This window comes from Taurulus bubalis (genome assembly GCF_910589615.1).
Source record: "Taurulus bubalis genome assembly, chromosome: 6".
In the NCBI taxonomy this organism is placed as follows: Eukaryota; Metazoa; Chordata; class Actinopteri; order Perciformes; family Cottidae; genus Taurulus; species Taurulus bubalis.
Window position 1 is genome coordinate 7,834,894 of NC_136594.1, and position 27,102 is coordinate 7,861,995.

At 40.3% G+C, this 27,102-nt stretch overlaps 1 protein-coding gene across 1 annotated transcript in view; it reads right to left on the reverse strand.

Annotated features, from left to right (window-relative positions):
• Positions 1 to 1,470: 1,470 nt before the first annotated feature.
• Positions 1,471 to 27,102, reverse strand: part of mtnr1aa (melatonin receptor 1A a) — a 36,304-nt gene continuing 10,672 nt past the window's right edge. The window contains exon 2 of the mRNA XM_079220008.1: positions 1,471 to 2,947. Within this exon, the coding sequence (XP_079076134.1) occupies positions 2,079 to 2,947 (869 nt within the window). The 3' untranslated portion in view covers positions 1,471 to 2,078. The remainder of the gene's footprint in view (positions 2,948 to 27,102) is intronic.

Sequence of the window (27,102 nt, forward strand, 5' to 3'; positions counted from 1 at the left end):
CCGGGTTGCACACACAATGCAACACACAACAACAGTGATGTACAGTAGGCTACACAGGCCCTGCCTCCTATGCACTGCAGAAGGACACTGATGCCTTCCAACTATATATATATATATATATATATATATATACTTTGAAATGTGTGTGTAGAGAGAACCTGATAGTTAAGTGTTGAACTATCAGCACATATGACATATGACAAAATGTCATTTTTTGCCTCCTGGTTACAATTCCAAATTACTAAACCTTGATACCAAGGTGTGTCCTCAAAACACCTTGCAACTTTAATCATACATTTGTTCTGTTCATTTAGGATACAATGACATTGCTAAGGCAGATTTGTAGGAGCTGTCATAGTTGATCCTTGGCATAATTTTTAATCTGAGAGAGCCGCCAAACAGCATAATTTAAAAGGCATTTATGTCCTGAAACAAAGTGGTTTTGGTACAAAAAGGACAATTAAAATGCACACAGTTGCCAGCTTGGTAGGTACTGTTCTGATTCAACAGCCCTGCACTATATCGTGTAGCATTTAGGGGGATCTATTGGCATAAATGGTTTATTTTATTTAGTGTATAATCACCTTCAAATATGAATTGTGTTTTCATTTCCTTAGAATGAGCCGTTTATATCTGCATAAGGACCGGCTCCTCTTCAGAGTCCACCATGTTTCTGCAGTAGCTCAGAATAGAAAACATGAACACTTGCTCTTTATAAGGTCATTCTCCTTTGCCTGTTGTAGTTTTCCACATATGGGAGAAGTTTCAGTTGGTTACAATTTACAAGCTTAGCGCTAGAAGCCACCATATCCTATACAATTGTCGGTTAATGAATGTTATAATATTCAGTTTTTGTTGAAAGTGTTTTAGAGAGATGCTGATTTAATGTTAGCCAGTTTGGTTGAATTGTATTGCTTATTGCCATATTCTACTTAAAAAATGGTGTCCACCCCATGTATAGTCACATTAGAATACATAATAAAAACACTGTTGTATGAAGCTAAATTAGTTTGAGTGGACATTTGGTTATGACATTTACAACTTGGATCTTATTTTCATAGTTGTGGGCTTCCATGCCTATCGGTAATAATAACATTGGAAGAAAAACCTCCATCCACAGTTAAGAGACTCACTTCCTTGTTCAACTTTAATCTAATTCACTTGCTGTAATTGTTCAAATGCACTTTCTCTATGGACACTGAGGGATAATTCTGTGAAAATCATCTCACAGTTTGTGTTTCTTTCTCCGTTGAACTTCTCTTTAGAGCGGCTGTGTACCGAGATCTCAGCAATTGCTTCGGGGAGAACATTGTTACGATAACAGTTAGGTGAGATAGTTAAAACTATAACAAATGATGAAGTTATGCATTTACAGGGCAGCGATAAACTTGCATCTGGGAAAAAATTGGACACAGGACTAAAGCACATCGTCCGTCAATATCAGATTTATTTTGCATTAGAACGATTCCTGCATATCCATGCATACATTATAATGAGATAACAAGATGGCAGAGAGATAGAGCGAAAGAGAGAGAGAGACTCAAATATATATTCCACTTAATGTACTGCGGGGTATAATAAGACAGCAGCAACCCACATTGCTTGCACTCAATTAGTGTCACAAATGAGGTTAAAATTAATTAAATTTCTAAACTTTTTCAACCAACTTTTGTAGTTTTTTTTTTATTAGCCTGATTAAATGTTTTCATTTAATTGGAACCTGATATATTTTACCATATATCTACATTACATTTCATACAAAATAAATACTTATATAATGCATGATACATTTATATCATCACTGTAAACATGAAAACAAAACGGACATCATATATTTACTGTACTACAGGTACTGCAGAGTCAAACAGGAGTGCTTGATAAAAGACAAAGATAATATGCACCCCTGTTTTTACCGATTGTTTCAGAGGTAAGATAGCACCATATGACTAAGCTCAGAGGATAGAAGCTGTTTAATATTCATATTTGGTATTTTTCTCACCTTTTCTCTTTTTTTTTTTTTTTTTTTTACACACAGCATATCTGTTCATGTTTGCTTAGTTTTTCCTTGGCGTTCTGGTTCAGACAGAGTCCACCTTGACCTGGTTATTGTTGGTCATGAGTGGCGACGGTTTGCTCTTGACCCTCTCCCCGGCATCGTTGGAGCTGTCCTGGAAGAAGATCCGTGCCGTGCACACCGACACTACAATGCGTTTGTACTCGCGCCGGAAGTTCTGGTTCAGCACACCATACACAATGGCATTAAGGCAGCTGTTGAAGTAGGCCATGAAGTAGCTGGCCACAAATAACCACTCGGGGATGAGGGGAACCACCACCTCTGGTTTGATCGCTACGGCCAGGCCGATGAAGTTGAGCGGAGCCCAGCAAACGGCGAAAAGCACAAACACCACGAACATGGTGACAAAGTTTCTCACGTCGTGCGGCGTTAGCTTGGGCCGGTTGTCTGGCTTGACCCGTCTTCGCACCTGTATGACCAGTATCCAAATGCGCAGGTAGCAGTATGTGACAATCATGATGGGTAAAATGAAGTGAAAGAAAACCACTGCGATGGTGTACGCCGAGCTGGCGGACTGCTCGAATGTGCAGGAGTAAACCCGTGGGTCGTACTGGAGGGAGCCCACAAACAGGTTGGGCACGATGGCCACCACAGTCAGCGCCCATATTAGCATCACATAGCACACAGAGTTTTTGTCACTGTACAGTTTATCATACTTGAGGCTGTGGCAGATATAACAGTATCGGTTGATGGCAATGCCGGTGATGTTGAAGATGGAGCCGATGACGCTGACGCCCATGAGGAATCCGCTGATCTGGCAGTGGACGTAACCCAGGTTCCAGCCATTGTGAAAGATGGAGGTGAGGACCAGAGGGTACGGGTAGATGGCCACCACGAGATCGGCCACTGCCAGGCTCACCACGAAGATGTTCCCTACAGACAAAACACACACCCACAGGAGAGACGAGGGATATTTAGTTTGACAGTTTGTGTTTGAAAAACTGTGACAAAGTTAAACATATATTAATACATCAATATTATGCACCAAAAACGTGACACAGGTTAGCAAAAAAAAAGAAAAATGTAAAATGTTTTAAATGTAGAATTCAAATTAATAGAGAGAGAGAGAGAGATTATTCATTCAGAAACATTTGGGAATTATATGCCCGAATAATTTGTTTTGCAGTATTTCGCTTGTTGTAGACCATAGTAGAAAAACGTGAATATATTTTAAAAAACAGCCGTAATGTCACACGGGTGTTTTCTGATGGGGTAATTTCAAGCTTGGGTAATACAAGCCAGACACTCCTAATTTGGGCAATTGAGTGTTGTGGTAATTGTATTATCACAGAGCAATAACTTTGACAAATGTAAATATCACATTGACGATGTTCCATGTGGTGATCAAAATGTAAGGTTCAAGGCTCCTCATAAAAAAAAAAAAAAAAGAAAAGCTCAGATTTGTAAGCAAAGAAAAAGCTGTCTGGCAGAAGGGACTGTCCTTTGGAAATCCAAAAATCTATGGTACCCTTTGGAAATGGCTGGCAGTAGTTTAAGTATATGGTTTTGTAAATATGCAAAGACATGCAGCACAATCCTTTAGAGACATCCATTTGTGTTTGTTCCTTCTTCATTATATAAGCCACAGGGAAAGGGCCTCAAGGCTAGACACTGAGAGGGAATGCATCTAAATGTGTATTGTTTATGTATGTATGCTCCTGTGTGAATGCATCCAAATATTTGGGAGTTTACCCCAATGATTTAGAATGTGTGAACTTCAACATGCATTCAGTTGTCACCCGTAGATGTTGGTGAATAATGAAAGGGAATACGAGGGAGGGGGTCCCTGTCACCAAATAATGCATATCTCTGAATTGAATCAAGGGCACACGAGTGTATTATGTGTTCCCAAACCGATGGGGACCCACTTAAAGGACCTTACTGAACATCTTGGTGGGTCATGTGATTTTATGTTCCCATAACAACCTTTCCAAGATGGCGGATCCAGGTTGTGACCGATCTGAAGGAAATGCTAAATGTAAAAAGCTTTTTTTTCGTTGTTAAAGGTAAGATTTACCCATTTAAGAATTGTAATGCTTAATTAACATGTCCTTTAATGTATTGAACCTGCTGTGAGCACATTTCTTGAAGAAACTGATATAAAACAAATCAGATAAATCGTGAATTTGACCTAAAAATGTCACGAAGAATCCAGTGTGTGACACATATGCACAATACAAAAATTAATTATGATCTGCTCAGCTAATTTGGCTGATTCAATGATATTTAGCCTTCATATTTTATATTGTTCAATCCAAAGCATATTAAAACAAATGAAACCCAAAAAATAATGTTATTATGTAATTATTAATACCATTAACGCCCAATATGTAACAAAAGATTTTTGAAAAAAATGTCAGTGTTCTACGTGGTCTATTTAGTCTGTATTATGTCCCCCATAATTTTCCTTGAAGGGGAAATGGGTCCGGGTTCTTATGGGTTAAAAGCGGCCTGTTGGAGAACACACTGCTGCACACAGAGAGGTTACAGTCAGCGGATGTGACCCCCAACCTCCTTCAAGTGAAACACACGACACGCACTTGAACGAGACAAAAGAGCAAAACATCCTTTTGCTCTCTGTGGAAAGCCTCACTGTGAGAGTCAGCACTCGCTGCTTTGCGTCTCTTGTTGGCCCTAATTACACAAACTTCTGTCATTATTTACCGTCGACTGGCCTGTCATGAGGATGTTGGAGGATTCTAACATCGAGCCACACAACATTTCCACAGCTGTCACTTATATATTAGCGGAATGTGCACTATGTATAGTAGTGAGTAGCATATTATGAGGCCTAATGACAAGTCTGGATCCAGTTGTCGATGTTAAACGTCCTGTCACCGATGACAGGATGCATTTACTGCATGTCAGATGGGAACTAAGCACATCGAATATCTCTACATCGCTGCAGAGCAATTTAATTTCTGCGCTGACATTTGGTCTGTCAGTATCAGACACACTCCCCCAACCCTCCGGCAGACCTGTCAGTCTCACCTGAGAAGAAGAAGCGCACTGCTGATCGGCCCGGTGGCCGGTTATCTCCCGTAGAACATACCAACAATCCTACTGCCAGGGATCACATGTGACTATTAATAAAGTTATGTGCTGTTTATATCTCTCATTCAGCTGCCCTCTATAGGGAATTAGACACACCTGCTGTAGACACAAGATCCCATGGCTACTGGGGAGCTTTACTCTATGTATGTGTGTTTATGCAATTTCATATTTATCTATCTTTGTGAGGACCTTGAGAGCAAGGACACTTTTAGTGAGTCGCAAGGGGCCATTAAGGGGGTTAAACATACACAGTGGATATTTCTTTTTATTTCCTACATGTGCGTACATGTACATCTGTGTGTGTGTGTGTGTGTGGTGAAGCACAAAATCACTGCTTCATAGGAGGGTGAGAGTCAACGAAAGAAAATTCTTCCAACCAATTAATTGGTCACGATGCACTGTGTACTCTACCTGGAAGCCTAAATGGATTATAAATAAATATAGCAATCATTTTTGCTGAAAGCAGCTGCCGGCTGTGAAACAAGGCGCAGTGAGTGGCAGGCTGGTCATAATTAGTTGCGGGTGTTCTCTTTGAGTGACCCCTTTCACATTAACAATAGTCATTTGATTAATTGTTAACATAAAACAATATAATGTCAGTTTTAGGGTTAAGAGTAAACGTGGGTAAGTGTCTACTCCGCATTAATGGTATTGAGGGGACATGTGACTCAACTCCCAGTTGTGGACAACCAGCTGAACACCATGAGATAAACCATTACATGTCATGGTTCGGCTTGGTTATTGATACAGCTTAGTGTTGGATATGTATTATTGTCCTCCTACGTGATAAAAACAAGTAAATAGGGGTGTGTGTGTGTGTGTGTGTGTGTGTGCAGAGACAAGGGCTGGCTGCTGCGAGGGACTCTCCATGCATTCTGCCAAATGAGAACATATTTTTCTTGTTCAAAGATGTTGTTGACACAACATGCAAACAGTCATCTTCACGAGCTCCCTCCCGTGGCAATTCTTTACTCCAACAACCCCGTTCCAGGATTTTAAACTCAAGTCACTCAGTATTAACAGCCTTGACCTTGACAAGGTCATTTTGTGTAAAAGCCTACAGGCAGCTGGCTCTTTTGGCTGTTGGACTCTCGCCCTCACTGTCTCTGTCACTGTGACTAGCTCTGTGTTTGACGCATCACTCTGAGTTTTCATTTGGCTCGAGGAGAGATATGGCCTGATGCTGTGTCCCTTTTTCCATTTCTGCAATCCCACATTTTCAACCGTTTTAGGTGCAAGTCGGAGTATTTTTCCCACTGTAGCCCTCGCAATGAATTTTGACACACTCGCTGGCGAGCTAAAACGATAAACAGTGCATTTGGACAGTCTCAAGCCAGCTCAACGTTTTTCTCAATGTATGGTGTTGCAGCATAATCTCTAAAAATGGAATATGGTGATTCTTTTTTTTAGGCGGACTACTATCACACAAAATGTTTTTTATCTTTTGTATTTTTAGACAAAAGGCATGACATCCAAATTAGCTTTAACCACCTTAGTCAATACTTAATTAATGTTGGCAGTAATGACACCTCTGAGTCTGTGTCAGCCTGCAGCATTTGAAGTAGGATTTTGTCCCATTTTTTTTTTTTTCAGAGCACAATTTCTCCGATTCAGTCAAGCTGAAAGTGAAGTGTCTGTGAGCAGCTATACTGGGGTCTTTCCACAGATTTTCTAAAGGGATTTAAGACCTGGCCTTTTCTGGGTCAGACCAGGACTGTCACTGTCTTGTCCTGAAGCCACTGCCGTGATATGGAAGGGCTTTGATTTGATATGCAGCTTCGCCTAAGTGCAGTCAGGGGGGGACTATTTTATTCATAAATCGTCTGCTTTTACTTGTTCATTGACTACTTTGATCTAATCACTTAATCTCGTCCTCTTCGCAGTTCTCTATTCACAAATTTTGCCTTTGAAAAAAATATCAAATCAGGTAGAAATCCAAGAGGCAACCTCATCTAGATTCACATCCTTCTATCAAATAAGCTCCGGTACTTCACTCCTTATATCGACTCACTTCCATCTCACAACATAAACACTGGCCGAGCCAATTATACGGCTATTCCCCATAGTTGTACATTAACCCCAAATGGAGTCCGAACCAAGAACGGATCTTTGTTTATTCAATAAAGACTTTGGGTTCACAAACGTAGTCTCCCTTGACTGAACTGAGTATGTCCCTCGTGTGGGAACACAAGCTGTCACCATAACACAAGCTTCCCATTTGGCTGCTTTTCTTCCTCCAACCTCACAAATCCTGTGTCCCTGTGCGCTGAAAAGAGCAGCCGCAGTACGAGGCAGCCGCCATCACGCTTTACAGCAGGGATGCTGTTAAGACGCCTTGTTAGCTGTCTGTTTCCTTCAGACTGCTTGGGATTACAACAAGAGTTACATTTTTCATCGTCGCAGATGCATGTTTTGTACTCCGAGTTATGTCGTTTTTGACATGTCTGCTCCTACTGTTGTCATTCAAAATGTGCTACCTCAGCGAACTGTAGTTCTGTCAGTGGTCCTCGGATCCAATGTGACCTCTCTGATCGAGGCTCTCATTGCCAGGTTCAGTTATGGGAGAAGTATTAAATATATTAGTCTTGTGTCATATTTTTACACAGAAATGCTAATGTATTGGTGGACTACAGTCTATTTTCCTAAAATCTTAATACATACGTTGTTTTATTTCCCTCAGTATATATATATGTATTGCCTCTGAATTCTCTTGTGCAAAAATTTGTGTTCTAATTACTTTAACAAACTGTATATTTTAACCTCACCAATCACCAAACTAAACTTTCTGCCTCATTAACTTATTTCCAGCAAACTATCCTTTGAAGACGTCCACCACCTGTCTACCACCTGTTGCAGGCTGTTACACTGATGAATGTTTAATGTGAATATGATGCGGAAGAAACACATTCTGATTATAATGTAACAATAAGGATACTGTAGGTATTCAATTTAATTTAATTTTAATTGGCTCCGTGCAGGTGGAGCAACCTAGACCCGATGTACCCTTATGCACTAATGAACCAGGCGTTTAAATGAGCACGCTCACAAGTCAAGTTCACACCTTTTCAGGGTAGTGACTGAGGTCATTGAGAATGTGCCGATAAAGCATGCAAGGTGTTTTAGTACGCAACACTTGGCAGAGCATACTGCAGAACGCTTTGTATTAATGTATGTTAATGTGTGAAAAAGAACCCCAGGAATATGACAACATTTCAATTTGTCAGGAATATGTACATTTTAATTATAATGACGCGACATGAAGAGTGAAACGCTCGTCTCGTGTCATGAATTTCAATTCTAAATGTCTCTGGGTCCATGCCGCAAACTGAGCTATAAGCTGTTTGTTTCCCTGACCTTGGAATGCACTTTCTTCTTTGGTATATTCACACCCAGATGGAAGAAGTGGCATAAAGAGATGGCAGTTCCAACCACATGAAGAAGCATATATTTATATTTTGGTTTTATGCTGGTAAACTCTCCCTAAATCTCTACAACCATCAAAAGAAAGCCATTTGGAAAGCGCAGTGCTCTTGCACATGGTAATGTGTGGTTTTCCTGATTAAAGCAACTGCAACAGATTACAATGTTACAATGATTACAATGAGAGAGAAAGACATTTAATTTGACAGTTTGTATTTGAAAAAACTGTGATAAAGTAAATATATATATATATATATATATATATATATATATATATATATATATATATATATTAATATTATGTACCAAAAACTTGACACATAACATCTGAAAATATAACAAAAGAAATCAATCTTTAAATGTAGAATAGAAACAATACTTGCTAAGAGGTTGCTGGTTTTAGCTCTGCTGGATCGTTGACCAAAATCCTTTCCTAATCTCCACTTTTACTGCCACTTAAACTGCCCGAGGGGCACACATGCCAGGGAAGGGTTAGCGGAGAGCCGAGTCTTTCGTGCCAGAACGAAGAAGTTACAAAATCCCCTCTGTTCATTCTTTGAGCTAGCCACTGTGCTCACAGAAGAGCCTGATAAGGCTAACCAGCCATCTTAGCCCCGGGAATGGCTAATTATGAAAGCTATTGTTGACATGAAGGCAGAACTGCACAGAAATATGGATGATGTGTGAACTGCATGCGAGCCATTGAGAATTGAATAAAGGCATTAGAAGAAAGTCTTGATCAGGCAGAGAAAATAATTCAAGAGACTGAAGAAAGCATCAACCCTCCTAAACTGCAACTACAAAAACTTGAAAGGGTCGTTAAAGAATTAACAGAAAGAGCAGAGATGGCCTTTCTAATCTGATATTAACACATTTGCCAGAAAAGGCAGCGGGCTATGACACCCGTGTCTTTTTATCATGCTGCTATACCTCCTTTCCGCTGTGTGACAGCAGGCGGACACTTCACCTTTGACACTTTGGCTTGTTTGGAGGAATTCAGTGAAAGAGTACAAAAAAAGAAGAAGAAGAATGGCTAATAACACACTAACGGTTGTGTTTGCTTTTTCCAATTTTTGTTTGTTTGTTTGCTTTTACTTTGTTCTCTTGCTAGTAGAATTAATTTTGGAGCCCTTGATCAATGGATCCTACCAACCATGCATATTTTGGTGCCGGGCCAAGCTGCTTGGAGGAAACCTGACGGGTTAAGATAAAAAATGAACAGGTGTCATGTTTCCTTTCTCCCTTATGTATGGACCATATTATAGCATGCAATATTACACAACTTAATGTCTTGCTTTTCTGTTTAACATTATAGAAGACCATTTAGAGATCAATAAAGCCTTTAAAAAATATTGTATGAGTCATTGTGTTGCTCTGATGGCCCTTTTTAATTAGATATCTAAATTGTAAAAAAACTCAGCAAACCACTCTTTGAAATTATTTTTTTTTATCTACTTGAGGGACATTGATTATTTTCTTCCAACGCCAGTGAAACAATGATGATGATATACGGTTAAATCTGTGTTCTATACTTATCCCAATGTAAGACACCAATAGATTTTGAAAAGGATTAGCTAGGAGAAGAAAACGGAGAGAAACCTAAATAGATTATCAGAGCTCGAATAGTTAATGGTAAAAGTTTGTGTTTGTCTTTCTTTATTTTTTCTTTGATTTGCTTATTGTTGGCTTTCTTCTTATTTCTGATGCTACATATTTGCATCTTGCCATTGCGAACTGGAAATAACAAAGTTATTTTCCATTTGATGGGCCATTTTTTTAATGCATAACTGTAATTTACACAGCAGTTTAAAATGTGAGGGTAAAAATAAATCAACACACCCATTCAATTTAGAATATATACGCAATTTTTTTATATTTTATTCAACCTCAGAAGACCATTGAGGAGGTATATTCATTTACAATTGTGTCTAGACATAAAACAATACTTATAAACAAATAGCTAACAATACAAACAACACAGTATGATAGTTAAAAGTTCAAATAATAATCATGCAATAATAAAATGGAAGAGATAAATACAGTAGCGTGTAAAAGAAAGAATAAAATGGATGAATGAACCATAGCAGAGGCACTTTCTATCATGACCTAGTACTTTGTACTCTTATATTGTTAAATGCATAGCCCTCAGTGGTTTACTTTCTACACCTATTATTTCCTTCTAAAAAAAATATTATTGTGGATTTCCTTTCATCATTATTGAGCTCCTGACTGCTCATACATGATTCAGCGATTGGTAACTGTGCCAACAAATGTGAAAGTCTTGAATAAAGATGAGTCCTTGATGAATGAGAGTATATAATGTGTTTTGTCTGTGACTGAGTGTTGGGGGCATTTAGAGAGGTCTTGTGGAATCCACTCAAAATATCTCCCGGCAACCACTATGCCATCCAAAAAAAGAGAAAGAAAACAGATTATTGTGGCAGCTCCCGGGCATGCACAGAAATGTGACAAAATGCACACAAAACAACTGTGATGTTGGGGCTTTACTTGCACTGCATTAATAATAATCCAAAGAGAAAGAGGTGGAGAGTAAAAGGAGAGCAGAGTGGAAACAGAGAGAAAGAGAGAGTGATTATCGTCCTCGGGTCACTGATATTGCGTTTACGTGTATGAATGAGTCAGTGACAGGTGCGGATGATGAGCCTCTCGGCAGGTTTAATCTGCTCACTTCTCATAAAGAAGCTATTTCAAGAGAAAACACAGGAAATTATTAATAAAACATGTACGCTGTCGATGGCATCTGTTACTGTAAAGCAGCTGGTGCAATGGGGAAAAGGAGAAGCACTCTCATCATGGATTTAGGTAGAAGAAGTTTATTCCTGCCTTGGTGGGGCAGAGGAAAGACGGGATTTACAAAGTGGTCTCAAGTGCCCTCTTTCCTCGGGAAGCACCAATCACACACTGCAGAGTGGAAAGCAGCACCGCCAGCATAATTCGAGATTGCATTGAGCACCGCGGCTTTTTTCATAAAGCAGCCAGGCGCAAGTAGCCTGAAGATTATTTAAATGTCAGAATCAAGTTTTTAATCACAATAACTGCGGCAGTCAGGAAAATGCTGAAGAATAACTCACGTCATCCAAGCGAGTGCTCCTGTGTGTGTCCACTAGGGAGGAGGTTCCTTCTAGGTACTCTCATGTGAACATGCAAAGCTTCTATTGAGGTTTTTGGATACATTTTCCCCCCCTAAATTCTCAATTTGAACGGCTGTCTTTTTGTTTGTTCAAATCAATCAATCAGTAATTTCTTTCATCAGTTTTATTTGATTGCATCGAGGCCGCCCCATTAATACAAATGTGTCCTTTATGTACAATAAGTGGATAGCAAACAGTGTTCTTACCTCAGTGAAAACATAGTTGTATTAATTGTACCGAGCCCCAATCCAGTCCTGCATTGCATTCAGAACACCACTGCTTGCATCCAAGCTGTTCTATAAAATGAATAACCCTCTCTGTAATATAGTTGTTGTAGTTGCGTTGCTGTGCATTGACGTTTCCCAAGTAAAAACACCAGCGTGACAGCTGACATACAACGATGGATCAGATCAGGCTAATGATGAGATTACAATAGATTACAGTGGTGGATGCGCGGGATTGTTTCTGACTTGTGTGATCTAAACATTTCCACTAACTCAAGTGCATTGGAAAGTTTATTTTATTACTTTAATTTTTTCCCTGCGATCAAATGTGTTTGCTCTCCTGCTTATCGCACATCAACGGAAGCCCAAGTCTGCATTATCAAAGCCGTAGAGCAGCAATCTAACAGCAGCGCAAATTACTGTTATATAACCACTTATTTTAAGGGTGATCACGGCATAAAATTTCAAATCTTTTACAGTCAAACAAATCACATTGGGTTCAGCCCTTCTAACAGCTACATGTGACAGAAGTATTTTCTCTTTGTTTTGTTTCAAGAGAGATTAATTATCTTCTCTTATAATTGGAAGTGTTATTATGTCCTGTGGGTGTTAGCACTGGGAAGTAACTTGAGTGAAATGTGAACAACAGCTCAGATCCAGAGAGATTTAGGCGACCCCCTATCTGGCCAACCTTGTTGTCGTTCCTTAAAAAAAAAACTAACTAAGCAGTCCCAATCTCAAATAGCTGGGTCCCTTTCTTATAGCCACCGCTGTAATTTTGAGGATCATGTGTTGTGAAAATACCTGTCCGCCACACTTACTTTCTCTGGTCAGGGAGCAGAGATGACAAAACACCACGGGTGGTGTCACCCTGGATGTCAGCCAGGCCCCCACAGCTTGTGGCCTGACACAGGCTGACAGGTCCAGTCACGTCTTCCAGATAAAGCCCTCTAGACAAGTTGTCCAATGTCATGTTGTCAATCTGATTACACAGTCTTCATGTGTCATGAACTAGTGGCAAAACAAGATATCAAAACTTAACCTGTTTGTCAGACCAGGCAGGACAATTACCTCGATTTGCAACTCTGATATCTGTGTGAAACACTTGTTTTGTCATATATGTACACATGTTGATCTTTCCATCACACTGATCTTGATTAACATCAGGTCAATGCATGGGGAATACTGTACTTTAAATCCCCTGGGGAGCTGTGGGTAGGGTGAGCCATGTGGCCACAGCTCTTGTAGCTGCTGGTGCTGCTGAGATTTACAGTACTGCAGCTGCTCCCAGTGAGCCACGCTCTGTGGTTCAGCCACAGCATCTGTTATGAGGTAGAGAGACCCTAGAAAAACATGTGTAGCATATTGTGTCTTCTGTTCCCCATCAAAGATTACAAACAGAGGACATGCAGTAGGACAATGCCAGCAGAAACCCCCCATCTCAAAGTAAGTGCTGTTTGAATAAAGGTAATTCTGCTGAGGCCAAGCCATCAAACTGTCAATGTGGCAGGTGCAGGTTATTTTGCTGACGCTAGTCTCCAGAGTGACTTTAACTCCTTTCATACCAAGGGCATGTGAATGATGTGGGGCTCATGTGCGTCACAGTTTCCCCCATTTACAAGAGACTACTCACGAAACACAAACAGAATTTGATTTAAGTGGTCTGGAAGGTAAGCGTTGTTGTTTTCACATCACTAATCAGAGACTGTGATGCATTGCTTTAGTTGTTAAATATGTAATTCTGCTGCTTTAGTACACCTGTTTGATGATGTAATCTAAACATATCAAATACAATGCATTGTGTTGCACTCTCTTTATTGTACACTAAAATGATGGTTCACCATCAACCACTTCATGTTTCCAGCAGGGTTCCTCCATTCAGGTTCTCTCTGGGTTCTCCGGCTTTCTCCCCCAGTCCAAAGACATGCAGCTCAGGTTACCTAATGATTCTAAATGGTCTGTCTCTGTGTGTCGGCAACCTGTCCGGGGCGTTTCCTGCCTTCCCAATGTCAGCTGGGATGCAAAAAACAATAATAGCGATGCAACATAAGTATTTCTTCATAAACTAAAGTATTGGACACATTTGAATTTTGGCCTAATGGTGGCGCTAGATAAAAGGTCAGGGCATCACCGAACAATCATCCTGAGGGGATCATGAACGTCTCAACTGAATTTCAACACCACGGCATGTCAACACCACAAATGTCAAAACTAATTGTGGCATTAGTAAAAGTCGACCACCAGAGGCAAAATGATTTATCATCAGGGTACCATGAATGCCGAATGTTGTGCCAATCCGTCCAAAAGACGTTTGTGTATTTCACAGAATAAGTGATAACTCTGACCTGCTGGTGGAGTAAAAGGGAAAGTCAGGGGATGACCAAATCATTAGTATCATCCTCTGGAGACCATGAATACATAATGACAATCCAGCTGAGTTAATTCAGTCTGAACCAAAGTGTTGGACCAATAATTTCCCAAAACCATGCTGCCAACATGGATGAATATCATTAGTTTTGTATTGAAAGGTAAGTAAAGAAACATAGAAATATTTAAATAAAAACATTTCCTAAATAGAAATACTTTCTATCTAGCCTAACACTGAATTCTTATTCGTACCACAAGCTGCAGTGAATTGTTATTTTAGACAACTTTATCCATTTTCATGACATTATTTCCAAACAATAACCGCATACTAGAGTCTGTACTGTGTTTTATGAAGCTCGGCTTAGCTTTGAAAGCATGTTTTAGTCACAAATCCCAATTTGCTAAAAGCATCATTGTTACAAAACTGACCTTTACGCATACAAACCTACAAACACACAACCAACAAAGTGAAGGGGAGCGGTTCTGTATGAATTTGTTTGTTTCCTGTCTGAAAATCCCGACAAAGACACAACACACACTCTTTAGAACAGAATAGAGACAAATTATCTGCTCAATGGACATTTTCTTTTCGGCTGTTCTTACCCCACCTGTCCTACTCACTTTTTAACCCCCCTCTATTCTGCCTCTTTCCACAGGGGATTCAAGTCTGAGTAGTGCTGTCTGAGAGCCTGAGCAGTGCAGAGCCTGGTAGGGGGCTGATGGCTTGACCCAGATATGGGGAGACAGACTTAAAGTTCAACCAGGACACAAGGGATAGGGTTGAGTACAGTGTTATGGTGACCACTGCTTTATTCTCTCTCTCTCTCCACACACAACCAAAAAAAACATTAATTGTGACAATTGAAGTGACGGTTCATAAAGCAACACACCTCGAATTTGCCACGGTCATTGTTTTCCTGATGTAAGCTTTGACAGATTTCATATTCAACAGAAACGATATGCAAACCTCGTTATTTGTCTTCATTTCAAGACACCGCTTCGTTTCCCAATGACAGAGTGAATATTGGTGAGAAAGACAGCAAAAGCCAGGTTCAGTTACGCAAGAGTGTAGACATCCAACCCCGGAGACAGAGGGTGCACTGTACGCTTGAACAAAAGCGACTCTCTGCAGATGGAGGGTGTTGGAACATCTCATTATGCTCAGAGTTGTGCTGAAACTCTAGCAGGTGGACGACAACAAAGAGCGTCGAGGCTTAAGAACCGGGCCATTCAATCACACATATTCCAAACAACCTCTCACAGAACTATGTGAAATGACCTGTAAACAGGGCTTTAGGTTGAAATGACGTCCATATTTCTCGTCTGTATTAGGAACAGCTACTTTTAAACATCATTAAAGCTATGAGCAGGGTTTTTTTTGGGGATACACACAAACATCTCAATGCGTCACTGAAGACGTCTCCTGTCTGTGCAATCAATGCCGTTCTTACTGTGTTTTGTCGTGAATGATTTTGGTTATATTTGTCAAACACTGAATAAATGTCTTTCTGGCTTTTGGTGAACACAACCTCTCAACTAAGTGAGCAAACACACACACACACACACACACACACACACACTCAAAAAGCATTTTGGGGCAGGACTGATACTGAAAGGCACATTTGATTTATCATTATCGTGCTTGTATTGTTTAGAAGCGGAGGCTGGTGGTCGTAAGATACACACACATACACACATACAGGCAAAGGGGCAGAGCCTTAAAAAAAGGGTAGGAAGCTCACCTGGGCCCTTCTTCCTAGCGACACACACCTGAGAGGGGGACTAATTTGGTGAGCTCTCCTTCCTTTTGATGCAGGTTCTAAAAGCATGATTTTAACAATGTGATATAATCTTTTGTTTCTTTTGTTTTTAAAGAGTCCTTGAAGGAATGACCACTGCTTTTCCCAGGCTTTTTACATTTGCATGTCCTTTTTAAAGTGTTTATGTGTGATTTTAGCTTGTGAGGTTTTGTGCTGTGCTGAAGGGAGGCACACAGTGATAGAGCAGCCATATATTGTGCATGGGCATTTTACTATTGGGTTACTTATTGTGTTTGCTGTGAATAAGTACATTTTATTTGGTTGGTGTGACTATTTACTGTTTTTATTTAGCTCTACACTGACCTCCCTGACAGTGCAGTTTTAGTCCCACATGATTTACTTTCTTGTTTGTGCACTTTTGATTTAGGTATTTTCAATTTGTCAATAAAATGTATGTTTGGTACGCAGTCTCTGGCTCCAGTTTACTCTGGGCGTTGTGCGGGGTATATCACCGGGTCACACACACACACACGCAGCAAAATGTGACTCTTCAATCAAAACTATTTTATTAGAATAAATCATTTACAGCATAAAGTAGCTGGCTGGACTTAAATGAGTAGTTGGCTGTTTGGCCACCATCCAGTACTTATGGAAAGCTCTGCTACTCATACATTTTTTATGATTACGCTGGGCGTGCCAGCTCAAGATTTAGATGGCAGAGGGGCATCTGGGCACACCCAATGCTGCGCAGCTGACACAGAGTTATAGAAACAAATCCATTCCAATGCCATTTCTCAGAAAGCCTTGTCCTCAGGAAAATTATCATTACACAGGCCATAGGTTCCTTGGAGGGGATCATGACTACGTAGGGAGGTGCAACCATTCCTTGATGAGTACCAATTTGTATGTGGAATTTGTATCTCCACCATAGTGCACCATGCCTTGAAGCACTTATAAAGATCTGATGCATATGCCAGTCTGCATTAGTTCTGTTTTTAACCCTATTCATCCATATATTTTGAGTTTTAAGTGGTATTTTCTTTGGTCAAACAGGCCACAACAAGTGAAACTCTCTGATGTAGACCCTTTTCACAATGTATAATTAATGATGACGTATGAAAGTGTGCACTCGCAATTTGGCAATGGAAGTACAGTATAGTGCTAAAGCTTGTTAATGCCAGGGCATTAAACAGCAAAGATCGTGAATGCAACCTAAAAAAACAGACTTTAAAGATCTGCGCCCCATTAGTGAGTGGGTAGAATACTTTAGCAAGTGGCCCAATATTTAGTGGCCATGTATATACATGTATTTTGTGGCAAAACCTAGCGTGTAACACTACACCAGCGAGAAATTAGAGGCGTACAAGCCACCAGATGCTTATGTACAAAACGTCAAATACCATGACATTATTTAACTAAATGACAATTCAGTACCTTTACATCTATGTATTTTATTTTGCAACGTTAGGAAAGCAATGTTCACACCTGATATTGTCTTACATGTTGAAAAATGATCCAAGTCCACACAACTTATTATTAACCACTGGTATGGGATCGGTTCTCAGTATTGGACGATGCCCAAAGCCCAGGAATTGGCATCGTGATTAAAATACTCCGTATACAAATGACTGTGTCCCTACCTCATTAGTTTCTAGTGAACGTCTCAGATGACACTGCTGTCCTCAGTTCACTCATAAGCAACTCCAACAGCAGCATTAACATTCAATATCAGCTATGAGGCTGAAAGAAACAGGCTTGTTAAATGGTGTGATAAGCATCATTTGCTTTATAATCTGCGCAAAATTGAAGAAATTGTGTTCAACTGAACACGTTAGGGGGCCGCCGCAGCTTAGCGAGAAGAGAAAGTCGTCTTTTAATCACAAGGTTAGCGATTCGATTCCCAGCTCTGCGTGTCTCACATGTCCTTGAGCGAGACATTGAAACCCACAGTTGCTCATGTATATCTTTTTATTAACACAGTTGCTTGTGTAGATCAATTCTATAACACATTGCATAAAACAAATATGTGATTCATCAGACATTTTGTGAACTGGGTCGCGATGGTCTGTCATTTTTAAGATAGCGTGTCCCCAGAAAAAAAAGTTTGGGAAAACACTGGAGTAAAGTTTTTATGCTTTGAGATGTATGCTTTGGATTTCTGTAGCCTTGAGCAGATTGGATGGTTCGTGATTAATTGGATTGTTGTTTTTTATCTCAGGCTGATGTTTGCACGTGTTCATATGCAGTGTGTTTTATTGTTATGACTGGACTCCATACAGCAATTCTTCTTTCGTCAAGACAATTTTATCCAATGGGAGACAATAAAGTAACCTTCAACTGCATTTCACCAAGTCTCACACACACACACACACACACACACACGCACACATACACATAAACCCGTAGCAACCAATTACAGGGGGGCTTGGATTCAAATTTCCAATTGCTAAGCAGCTTGATCCTGTCAGAAGATTGGATTGATCCCATTTATGTCATTTAGGTCCCTGGAAACCAAATATTTAATAAGGAGTTACCGCCACTCATGAAATGAGCACACTCATCATGCGTCAAGGTTATTGAGGTTCTTGTACAATGAAAATCCAAACTAAGATACAGTAAAAGCCTGGAAGTTTGTGAAAGATTGAAACATGAAACATGCAGATACATGTAGGGTCGATTTGAATGGTTTTAGCTCGTTTCTATTTAAATACAGGACATGTGTTTTACTCTATTGCTCACAGAAACAATAAATAAAAACCAGTAGCTGTGAAGTGATGATGATGATGATGATTTCCATTTTCTTTAAATCCAACTTCTGCATCACATGGTAATGTGAAAAATAAATCCTCTTTCCTGTCAGGTGTTAACAAAATGAACATTCATCTATAAAAACAGCATCCGTATGGGGCTGATATAGTGTGACTGAAATGTATATCACCTTACATGTTGTATATTAGTGTAATGGTACACACTATATCGCCATAAAATGTGATTTAAATACAGTTTAAGATTCTACGATAGTTCACATTTTGCCTGGAATTCAAGTTATTTGCAGCGGCTCATTCATACACGGTGGAAGTTCAGCTTATCACACGGCACAGCTGATGCTGTGTGTGTGTGTGTGTGTGGGGGGGTGCGCTGTTTGCTGTTTGCTCCACTTTCTCTCAACAGCTGCTGTACAATTTTCAGAATCTTGTTTTGGGTGAAATACTTGCAACCTGATATTAGAAACCATAATTTCAGCGTTTTCACCAGCACCTCAGAGCCATCTGTCGCCGCAGCTTGGATGGCTTCCATGTTTCTATATATGGCACGGGAGATGATGTGTGATGATGTTTTTCGTACTTCAAAGCTGCTGCGACTCAATATATTTTACAAGGTGTCGCTGGCAGTGACAGACGCACAGAGGATGATCGACCCAATTTATAGTTTCCCTCTATACGGAGCGTTTTAGCGTCTTTCAGCCAATTGTTTTGGTTTCTGTCAAACTGTTCTCATCTTGTGTCCAGCAGCAGTCACATGTTTACTATACGCCATTTACTAAGCACCAAATAGACAAAGTTAGTGACTAGCTGGTAAAAGTAGAAGAATATTGAGCAGCTCTGGAGCTCAATATTTCCAGTTGGTGGAGACCAAAACTGAGTTTAAATATATTAGATTTACGTCCACCAGGTGGACACAAACATGACTCTAAATTAATTTTAATGTTGCTTAAGTCGTCTGCTGGATGTTGAGTAATGTTGAGAGCAATGTCACAGCCACACACACACACACACACACGCAGGTAGAAGTTCTTCAGCGTGAGTGAATAATTTGGAGTTGTGATTTGAAAATTCAGGTAATTATAACCTTATAACACATCATTAAAACTACTAACACAAAGATGTCCTTTAATCGAGGCAAGTAGAACAATAACACTTCAATCTTGTTTCTATAGATGAGGAGGAGGAGGTGACTGCAACAGTTGCCCTGCTTAGTCTGCAGAAAACTTTTTCCAGATGAAGCATTCCAGTTTTGAACAATTTCTCATTCTTTGCTCCTGTTTATATAACTGTGCATTTTTTCACTGACATTTTGTCAGCATGTAATTAAGCGTAGCAGGGAAGTCTCTGTAAACCTGACACTGCCCACGTAAACCGCTATGCTGGTGAGCATGGAAGGAGCTGCACTAACATCCACGGTACATATTTATTGTGCCGTTTGTCAGAATAATATGCAAGAGAAAGTATTGTATGAAGTTTTAGGTGATGAATATGTAACGTAATGAGTTACGCAAGTGTCCTAAAGCAAACAATCCTTTGTGTATTTTGATATATTGTTGCTGTTCCCATAGAAAATTGAGGTCATACCAGAGCTTTAGCATCTGTTGAGCTTTATTATATATGATTGGTTTGTGCAGCAGTTATTTCCATCATCCTATCCGACCCCAATTGACCTGAAAGAGCTCAATGTAATCTCCTACAACCATAGTTGGAATTCTTTCTGCATTTTTTGAATGTCATCTTTTGAATGCGCTTTCAGACTTACATACTATACATTTGAAGGCTTAGAACAGATGAGCCTTATTCTATTGCTGTGGTTAACGTCTTATCTTACCATTTTTTTCCCCCTGAGTGTCACTCTGAGCATAAGTCTCTAATTTCCTATTTGCTGCATGTAACAGCTCTGCTTCAAAGTCACATACAGAGCAGTCAGAATGCCATATTCTCACTAATCCCCATATTAAGAACCCGCTATCTTTTTGATAATTTTTTTTCGTCACTGGCATTTTCGACATTCATGTGTGTCTCAACCTCGCATCGCTTCCTGTGCAGCGATTCCCATCGTAATTATGATGACGAGATCAAAAGTTCACTTTAACATAGAGCGTGCGTGCGTGAGCCGCACTCGTCATACAACCGTCTCCCTTCCAGTGCGTGACTGCTCACAAATAGAGGTCGTAGTCTGAAACAATGAGCTCGTGGTCCCAAACAATACCAGTAATATGAGGAGGCATAATATATTTTTTTTTATTAAAATCTTCAGGCATGGAACAAATGGACCCCGATGAGTTTTTGTTCATTCCTTTTGTTGTTGGGGAGCTAAAGCTGAAGGATTTGGGGGTGGGGGAATAAGCAAAACAAATTATGTAACATGTGCGTAAGGAGGGCGGAAACCAAACCATATTTTCATTAAAAAAATAATATATCTTTCAATAAAGCAAGAAAATATTCGGAAGAGAAGTTCTCTTCGAAACACTTGTTTTATCGGACCAGCAGTCCGAAGTTATTGCATTTGTAACAATATAAAGAAAATACAAAAGCAACAAATCCTTTTATTTGAGAAGCTGGAATCACAGAATGTTTTGCCTTTTCGCTTGATGAACTGCCAAAATCAATATTTTTATATTACCAATGGATCAGCTGACTATGTGTTGTGTGAAAGGGGTCGCTCATAGCTCTACAGAGTGTTTTAGCATCTTTTAGCTCATTGTTTTGGTTCAGTCTCACTCCTCACATCAAACCACTCTATGTGCTTCATGCCCAATAGCCACCGGCAGACAGACCAAGGTAAGGACTAATTGGTGAATGTAGTTGAGCACTTAGCAGCCAGATATCTTCCTCAGGGGCGGTGAGGTCCCAAAACAGAACCATATATGCACTGGGAATAATATTGAAACTTCTTTGCCAGGTGACCAGAAACATGACTCCAAACTACTTCTGCTGTTGCTCCGTGTAAATGGCAAGTTAAGTGGCCAAAGAAATCCATTAATGTAGTAATTATTACAACACAATTTATTTATAACTACTGCGTGACATAATTCGCATTTTCAGACTCACAAAATACATTCACGACCAAGACTTACAAGATTTAAAAAAAACAAAGTTTTGTTTAGGCTTTTGGTATTGTCCTATAAAACACAATAAACTAACAAACTTAATATCGTCCAAAAAAACAGCAATCTTTATTGTTTCCCTTTTGATATAAATACACATATTTTTGGGAACAATCAGAAACACACACACACACACACACACACACACACACACACACACACACCCCTGACTGTTTATTCTTTAGCCCGTAATCCTTCACCCTACATGTCTAACCTCAACCCTTCACCTAAAGTTGACCTGAATCCACTTACTATTCTGATCATATTAGTCTAACCTCAGCTGTGAAAGAAGTGAGACTCGGTCAAAATGACCTCATTTTGCAAAAATGTCCTCAGTCTGAATATCAAATTGATCCACACACACACACACACACACACACACACATGCGCGCACACACACAATACACTAACCTGTCCTACAATTACAGGCAGTAATTTGGACTCTTGACAGGATGATTTAGCTCATGTGGGATTAATGGACACAGGTGATGAATGAATGATCAATTACCCATTTTGGATCTGATACTGTATTTAAGCCTCTGCACAGAATAATTGACAGCATCTGCTGCCGCCGCGCTGACACCTTATTGAATTACAAAAGAAGGGGAGGACAGATTCTCGTGTTCGGCTTTCACCACAATTTGACGCACAACTCTCCAAAACCCTTTTTGCACCCTCAGCAGAGGGAATGTTCACATCTTCAGGCAAAATCATCGCCGTCTCCCTAAGAGGCCCCCTGAAGGCCCCCTGAAGGCCTCCTGAAGGCCCCCTGAAGGCCCCATGAAGAACCCCTGAAGGCCAACCATGCATCTCTCCACAACAGGTCACGGGGCCAACATCCTTCTGATGTAACCATTTGATGCAACAAAAATCCTCACAAAAATCCTCACATATAATCATTTTTTTGACCCATTTTTTTGTTTTATAACTTAACAGCTTGGCTCACACATCTCTCACTGTTCCAGTCCTAATAGGATGATCTTGTGGTTTGTTAGCCATGGTTACGTTACATCCGAAACCGGAATTACTGATTCTCACTTGCTGTGGTCCTCGTCACAAATCATGGATTTATATAAAAAAGTCTGCTTCCGTTTAATTAGTTTTATTTCATTTGAAAACAACATAAAAAAAATGGACAAAATTGGCCTCGGGAGGGTGTTCACAGACACTCTTTATATTTCCACTGTTCAACCTTTGTATCGAACTTGCAGCCGAGCCATGTCCTTCTGGATAAATCAGGGTTCTTCATCTCATCTTATGACTCCGTTTGATACACTTGAACCACTGTAATTTGTCTTCTTTTCCCTACGGTGGGGTTTCTTTGCACCACCCACGTGCTCCAACATCCCATTTCACCATTATCAACAGCACTAATCTATTTTTAATGGAATGCATATAGTATATTAAAGTGGTGTTCTTCAGAAAACCTGAAAAACCTTTTTTTCTGTTGTCAGATGGGTAAAATGTACGTGAAGGGCTGGTATATCTACTATATATACACTCACCTAAAGGATTATTAGGAACACCTGTTCAATTTCTCATTAATGCAATTATCTAAATCAACCAATCACATGGCAGTTGCTTCAAAGCATTTAGGGGTGTGGTCCTGGTCAAGACAATCTCCTGAACTCCAAACTGAATGTCAGAATGGGAAAAAAAGGTGATTTAAGCAATTTTGAGCGTGGCATGGTTGTTGGTGCCAGACGGGCCGGTCGAGTATTTCACAATCTGCTCAGTTACTGGGATTTTCACGCACAACCATTTCTAGGGTTTACAAAGAATGGTGTGAAAAGGGAAAAACATCCAGTATGCGGCAGTCCTGTGGGCGAAAATGCCTTGTTGATGCTAGAGGTCAGAGGAGAATGGGCCGACTGATTCGAGCTGATAGAAGAGCAACTTTGACTGAAATAACCACTCGTTACAACCGAGGTATGCAGCAAAGCATTTGTGAAGCCACAACACGCACAACCTTGAGGCGGATGGGCTACAACAGCAGAAGACCCCACCGGGTACCACTCATCTCCACTACAAATAGGAAAAAGAGGCTACAATTTGCAAGAGCTCACCGAAATTGGACAGTTGAAGACTGGAAAAATGTTGCCTGGTCTGATGAGTCTCGATTTCTGTTGAGACATTCAGATGGTAGAGTCAGAATTTGGCGTAAACAGAATGAGAACATGGATCCATCATGCCTTGTTACCACTGTGCAGGCTGGTGGTGGTGGTGTAATGGTGTGGGGGATGTTTTCTTGTCACACTTTAGGCCCCTTAGTGCCAATTGGGCATCGTTTAAATGCCACGGCCTACCTGAGCATTGTTTCTGACCATGTCCATCCCTTTATGGCCACCATGTACCCATCCTCTGATGGCTACTTCCAGCAGGATAATGCACCATGTCACAAAGCTCCAATCATTTCTAATTGGTTTCTTGAACATGACGATGAGTTCACTGTACTAAAATGGCCCCCACAGTCACCAGATCTCAACCCAATAGAGCATCTTTGGGATGTGGTGGAACGGGAGCTTCATGCCCTGGATGTGCATCCCACAAATCTCCATCAACTGCAAGATGCTATCCTATCAATATGGGCCAACATTTCTAAAGAATGCTTTCAGCACCTTGTTGAATAAATGCCACGTAGAATTAAGGCAGTTCTGAAGGCGACAGGGGGTCAAACACAGTATTAGTATGGTGTTCCTAATAATCCTTTAGGTGAGTGTATATCCTGTTCTGCCGTGGCTAAAGTCTCCCAACATTATAGCTACGTAAAGGAAGATTTTTGATGCGAACTATGACTGTGTAATGTGACACGGTTACTGTAACTGGACCAACACAGATGCACAGTATTTTAGCCCCAGCAGAAGAAACAACTGATTGATGAATAAAGTCGAGATTCTAGCAAGATAGAGACCAAGTCAGTGGACTAAACAGAACTTTAAAATAAGTAAATGTGACTTTGTCAATATGAGACTAATTGGATTACATTATAATGTTGCTCTGTGTAAAGATAAAACCCCTGAATACACCCTCAAATCATTTTGATGATGAACACACCTTGATAGAGGAGTTTATTCATCTTCAGGAACCAGATGACGTGTGACCTCAATGACCTCATCCTTAACTCGCTCTCATTGTGCTGCGCTATCAACACATCCTCCCATCCTCTCATGAGAGCTCAGATGTGGAGGACGATCCTACGATGCATCTCCATAAGTGAAATAACCACTAAATGTCATTCCTTATTAATACATACTCATAAAGAGAGGAGGGAACAAAGTGTGTAGTGCTGTCACTTTACATGTGATATACAGGAACTGACTTCTTAGATGTGACCACTTAACTTCCCCACCACTTGCCTTATCTACTTCCACTAAAGTCAGTTAATAGCAACCCCAACAAAACAGAAATGTCGACTCTGGCGTTGAATCACACTCAGCGCTTCTCGTTGAAATTTGATTTTAATAAGATATACGGTCGACTGTTGCAGCAAAGTCAGCAAAGATTGTGTTAATAAATGTCCCCGACCCGCGACGGTATCCTCCACATCTACTCGCATATTCAGTTTTATCGCAGCGCAATATTTCCCATAAAATATATCAGACGATTTCTTCATAACACGACGAGCCACATGAGTTAATTCACTTATTATCAGAGCTACTTGGGCTCAGACGAGGTCAATGAGCACAGAGCAGCAAAAACATCTTACTTCCTCCTGCATAATTTCCTATTGCTATTGGACGGCGCCCAAAGAACGCTAGACTGAACCCAAGCGATTTCTGAAAGTGTGACAAAAGACACTCCTTTAGACAATAATCACGAAGAGCATGTTTATGTGTCATTAAAGGAAAGCATACTGTGATGAGGAAATCTCACACACTAAGCTGTTGCTCATTAGGGGGACGCGTCGGACTCGACTAATGTGACTGACCACGAAGAATGTGTGATAATCTGCCTCTTGAGAATTAGTGCACACTTCTGTACTGCTAAATCTGACTTGTATCGTCCGATAAAGACTTTTGAAAAGCTATTTAACCACCACTGTTCTCTATTAGCCCTGCGACAGCCTGGCGACCGGTCCAGGGTGAACTCTGCCTTCGCCCTGAGTCAGCTGGGACCTGCTCCAGCCTCCCCCACCACCCTGAATAGGATAAGTGGTTACAGCTAATGGATAGATGGATGGATTCTCTCTCATATCTCTGCATGTAGAATACAAAATGTAGGCGTCACCGACACTCGTGCATCTACAATAAGAGCCCTTAACGACGCAAGCATTTACAATGGTCCTATCGACTATTTATATACACAATTATACCTCTATTGTACTATGTATTGCATAGTGTCTGTTTTTATGCAGTCCTCTGTGCCTGTTCAGATTCTCTTCATGCCGCCACTCTAAATCTACATCTACCATTTAACCTTTTTCGCAAACACCTCCATAATGTGAAACTGGTCCTAAACTGTGCAAAGACAAAATGGATGTTGTTTTTTAATGACTATGGCAGTCCGGAAATTCGCTCTGTTAATAACACGAAGTGTGACAATAAGAAATGTGCAACGTCAGGTCTGTTAAGTCCTCGAGTGCCACGCTGTGTATTAGATTTCTGGGCGTCATGCAACATAACTTTAAGAAGCAGACGGGAAGAGATGAGGAAGGGAAACACAAATAACACCAAATAACACCAAAAAACACACCGTGCTGGGATCTGGCAGAAGTTGGTTTGGTTATTACCAAGTGTGAAAATTGTATTATTGATTATTATTGCAAGTTCACATTCTAGGCTTTGGAAATTACATCCAGGCCTCTCTCTCTCTCTCTCTCTCTCTCTCTCTTTGTTCCAACCACATGGTCCCAAGTCCCAACAGTAGATATATAAAGAAAGGAACAATCTTTTCTGGGTAACGATAATTCAAGAATTGTAATATGTGCCAAGGTTGTGCTCGGTCAACTGTTATTGGCACACAGAGCAAAAGGGGGCGGGACTTATAGGTCAATAGAGAGAGTGCAACATTATAAATATCTCTGCATTTGGGTCGATGAAAAGAACACTTTAAAAAAGTCCTTTGTGACACGTGGTCAAAGCTGAGATTGACAATAAAATGTAGCTTTCTTTTCAGAAATAAATCTTGCTTTACATTATTTTTGAGGAAAATAAATGATTGAACCAGTTTCTTTTCT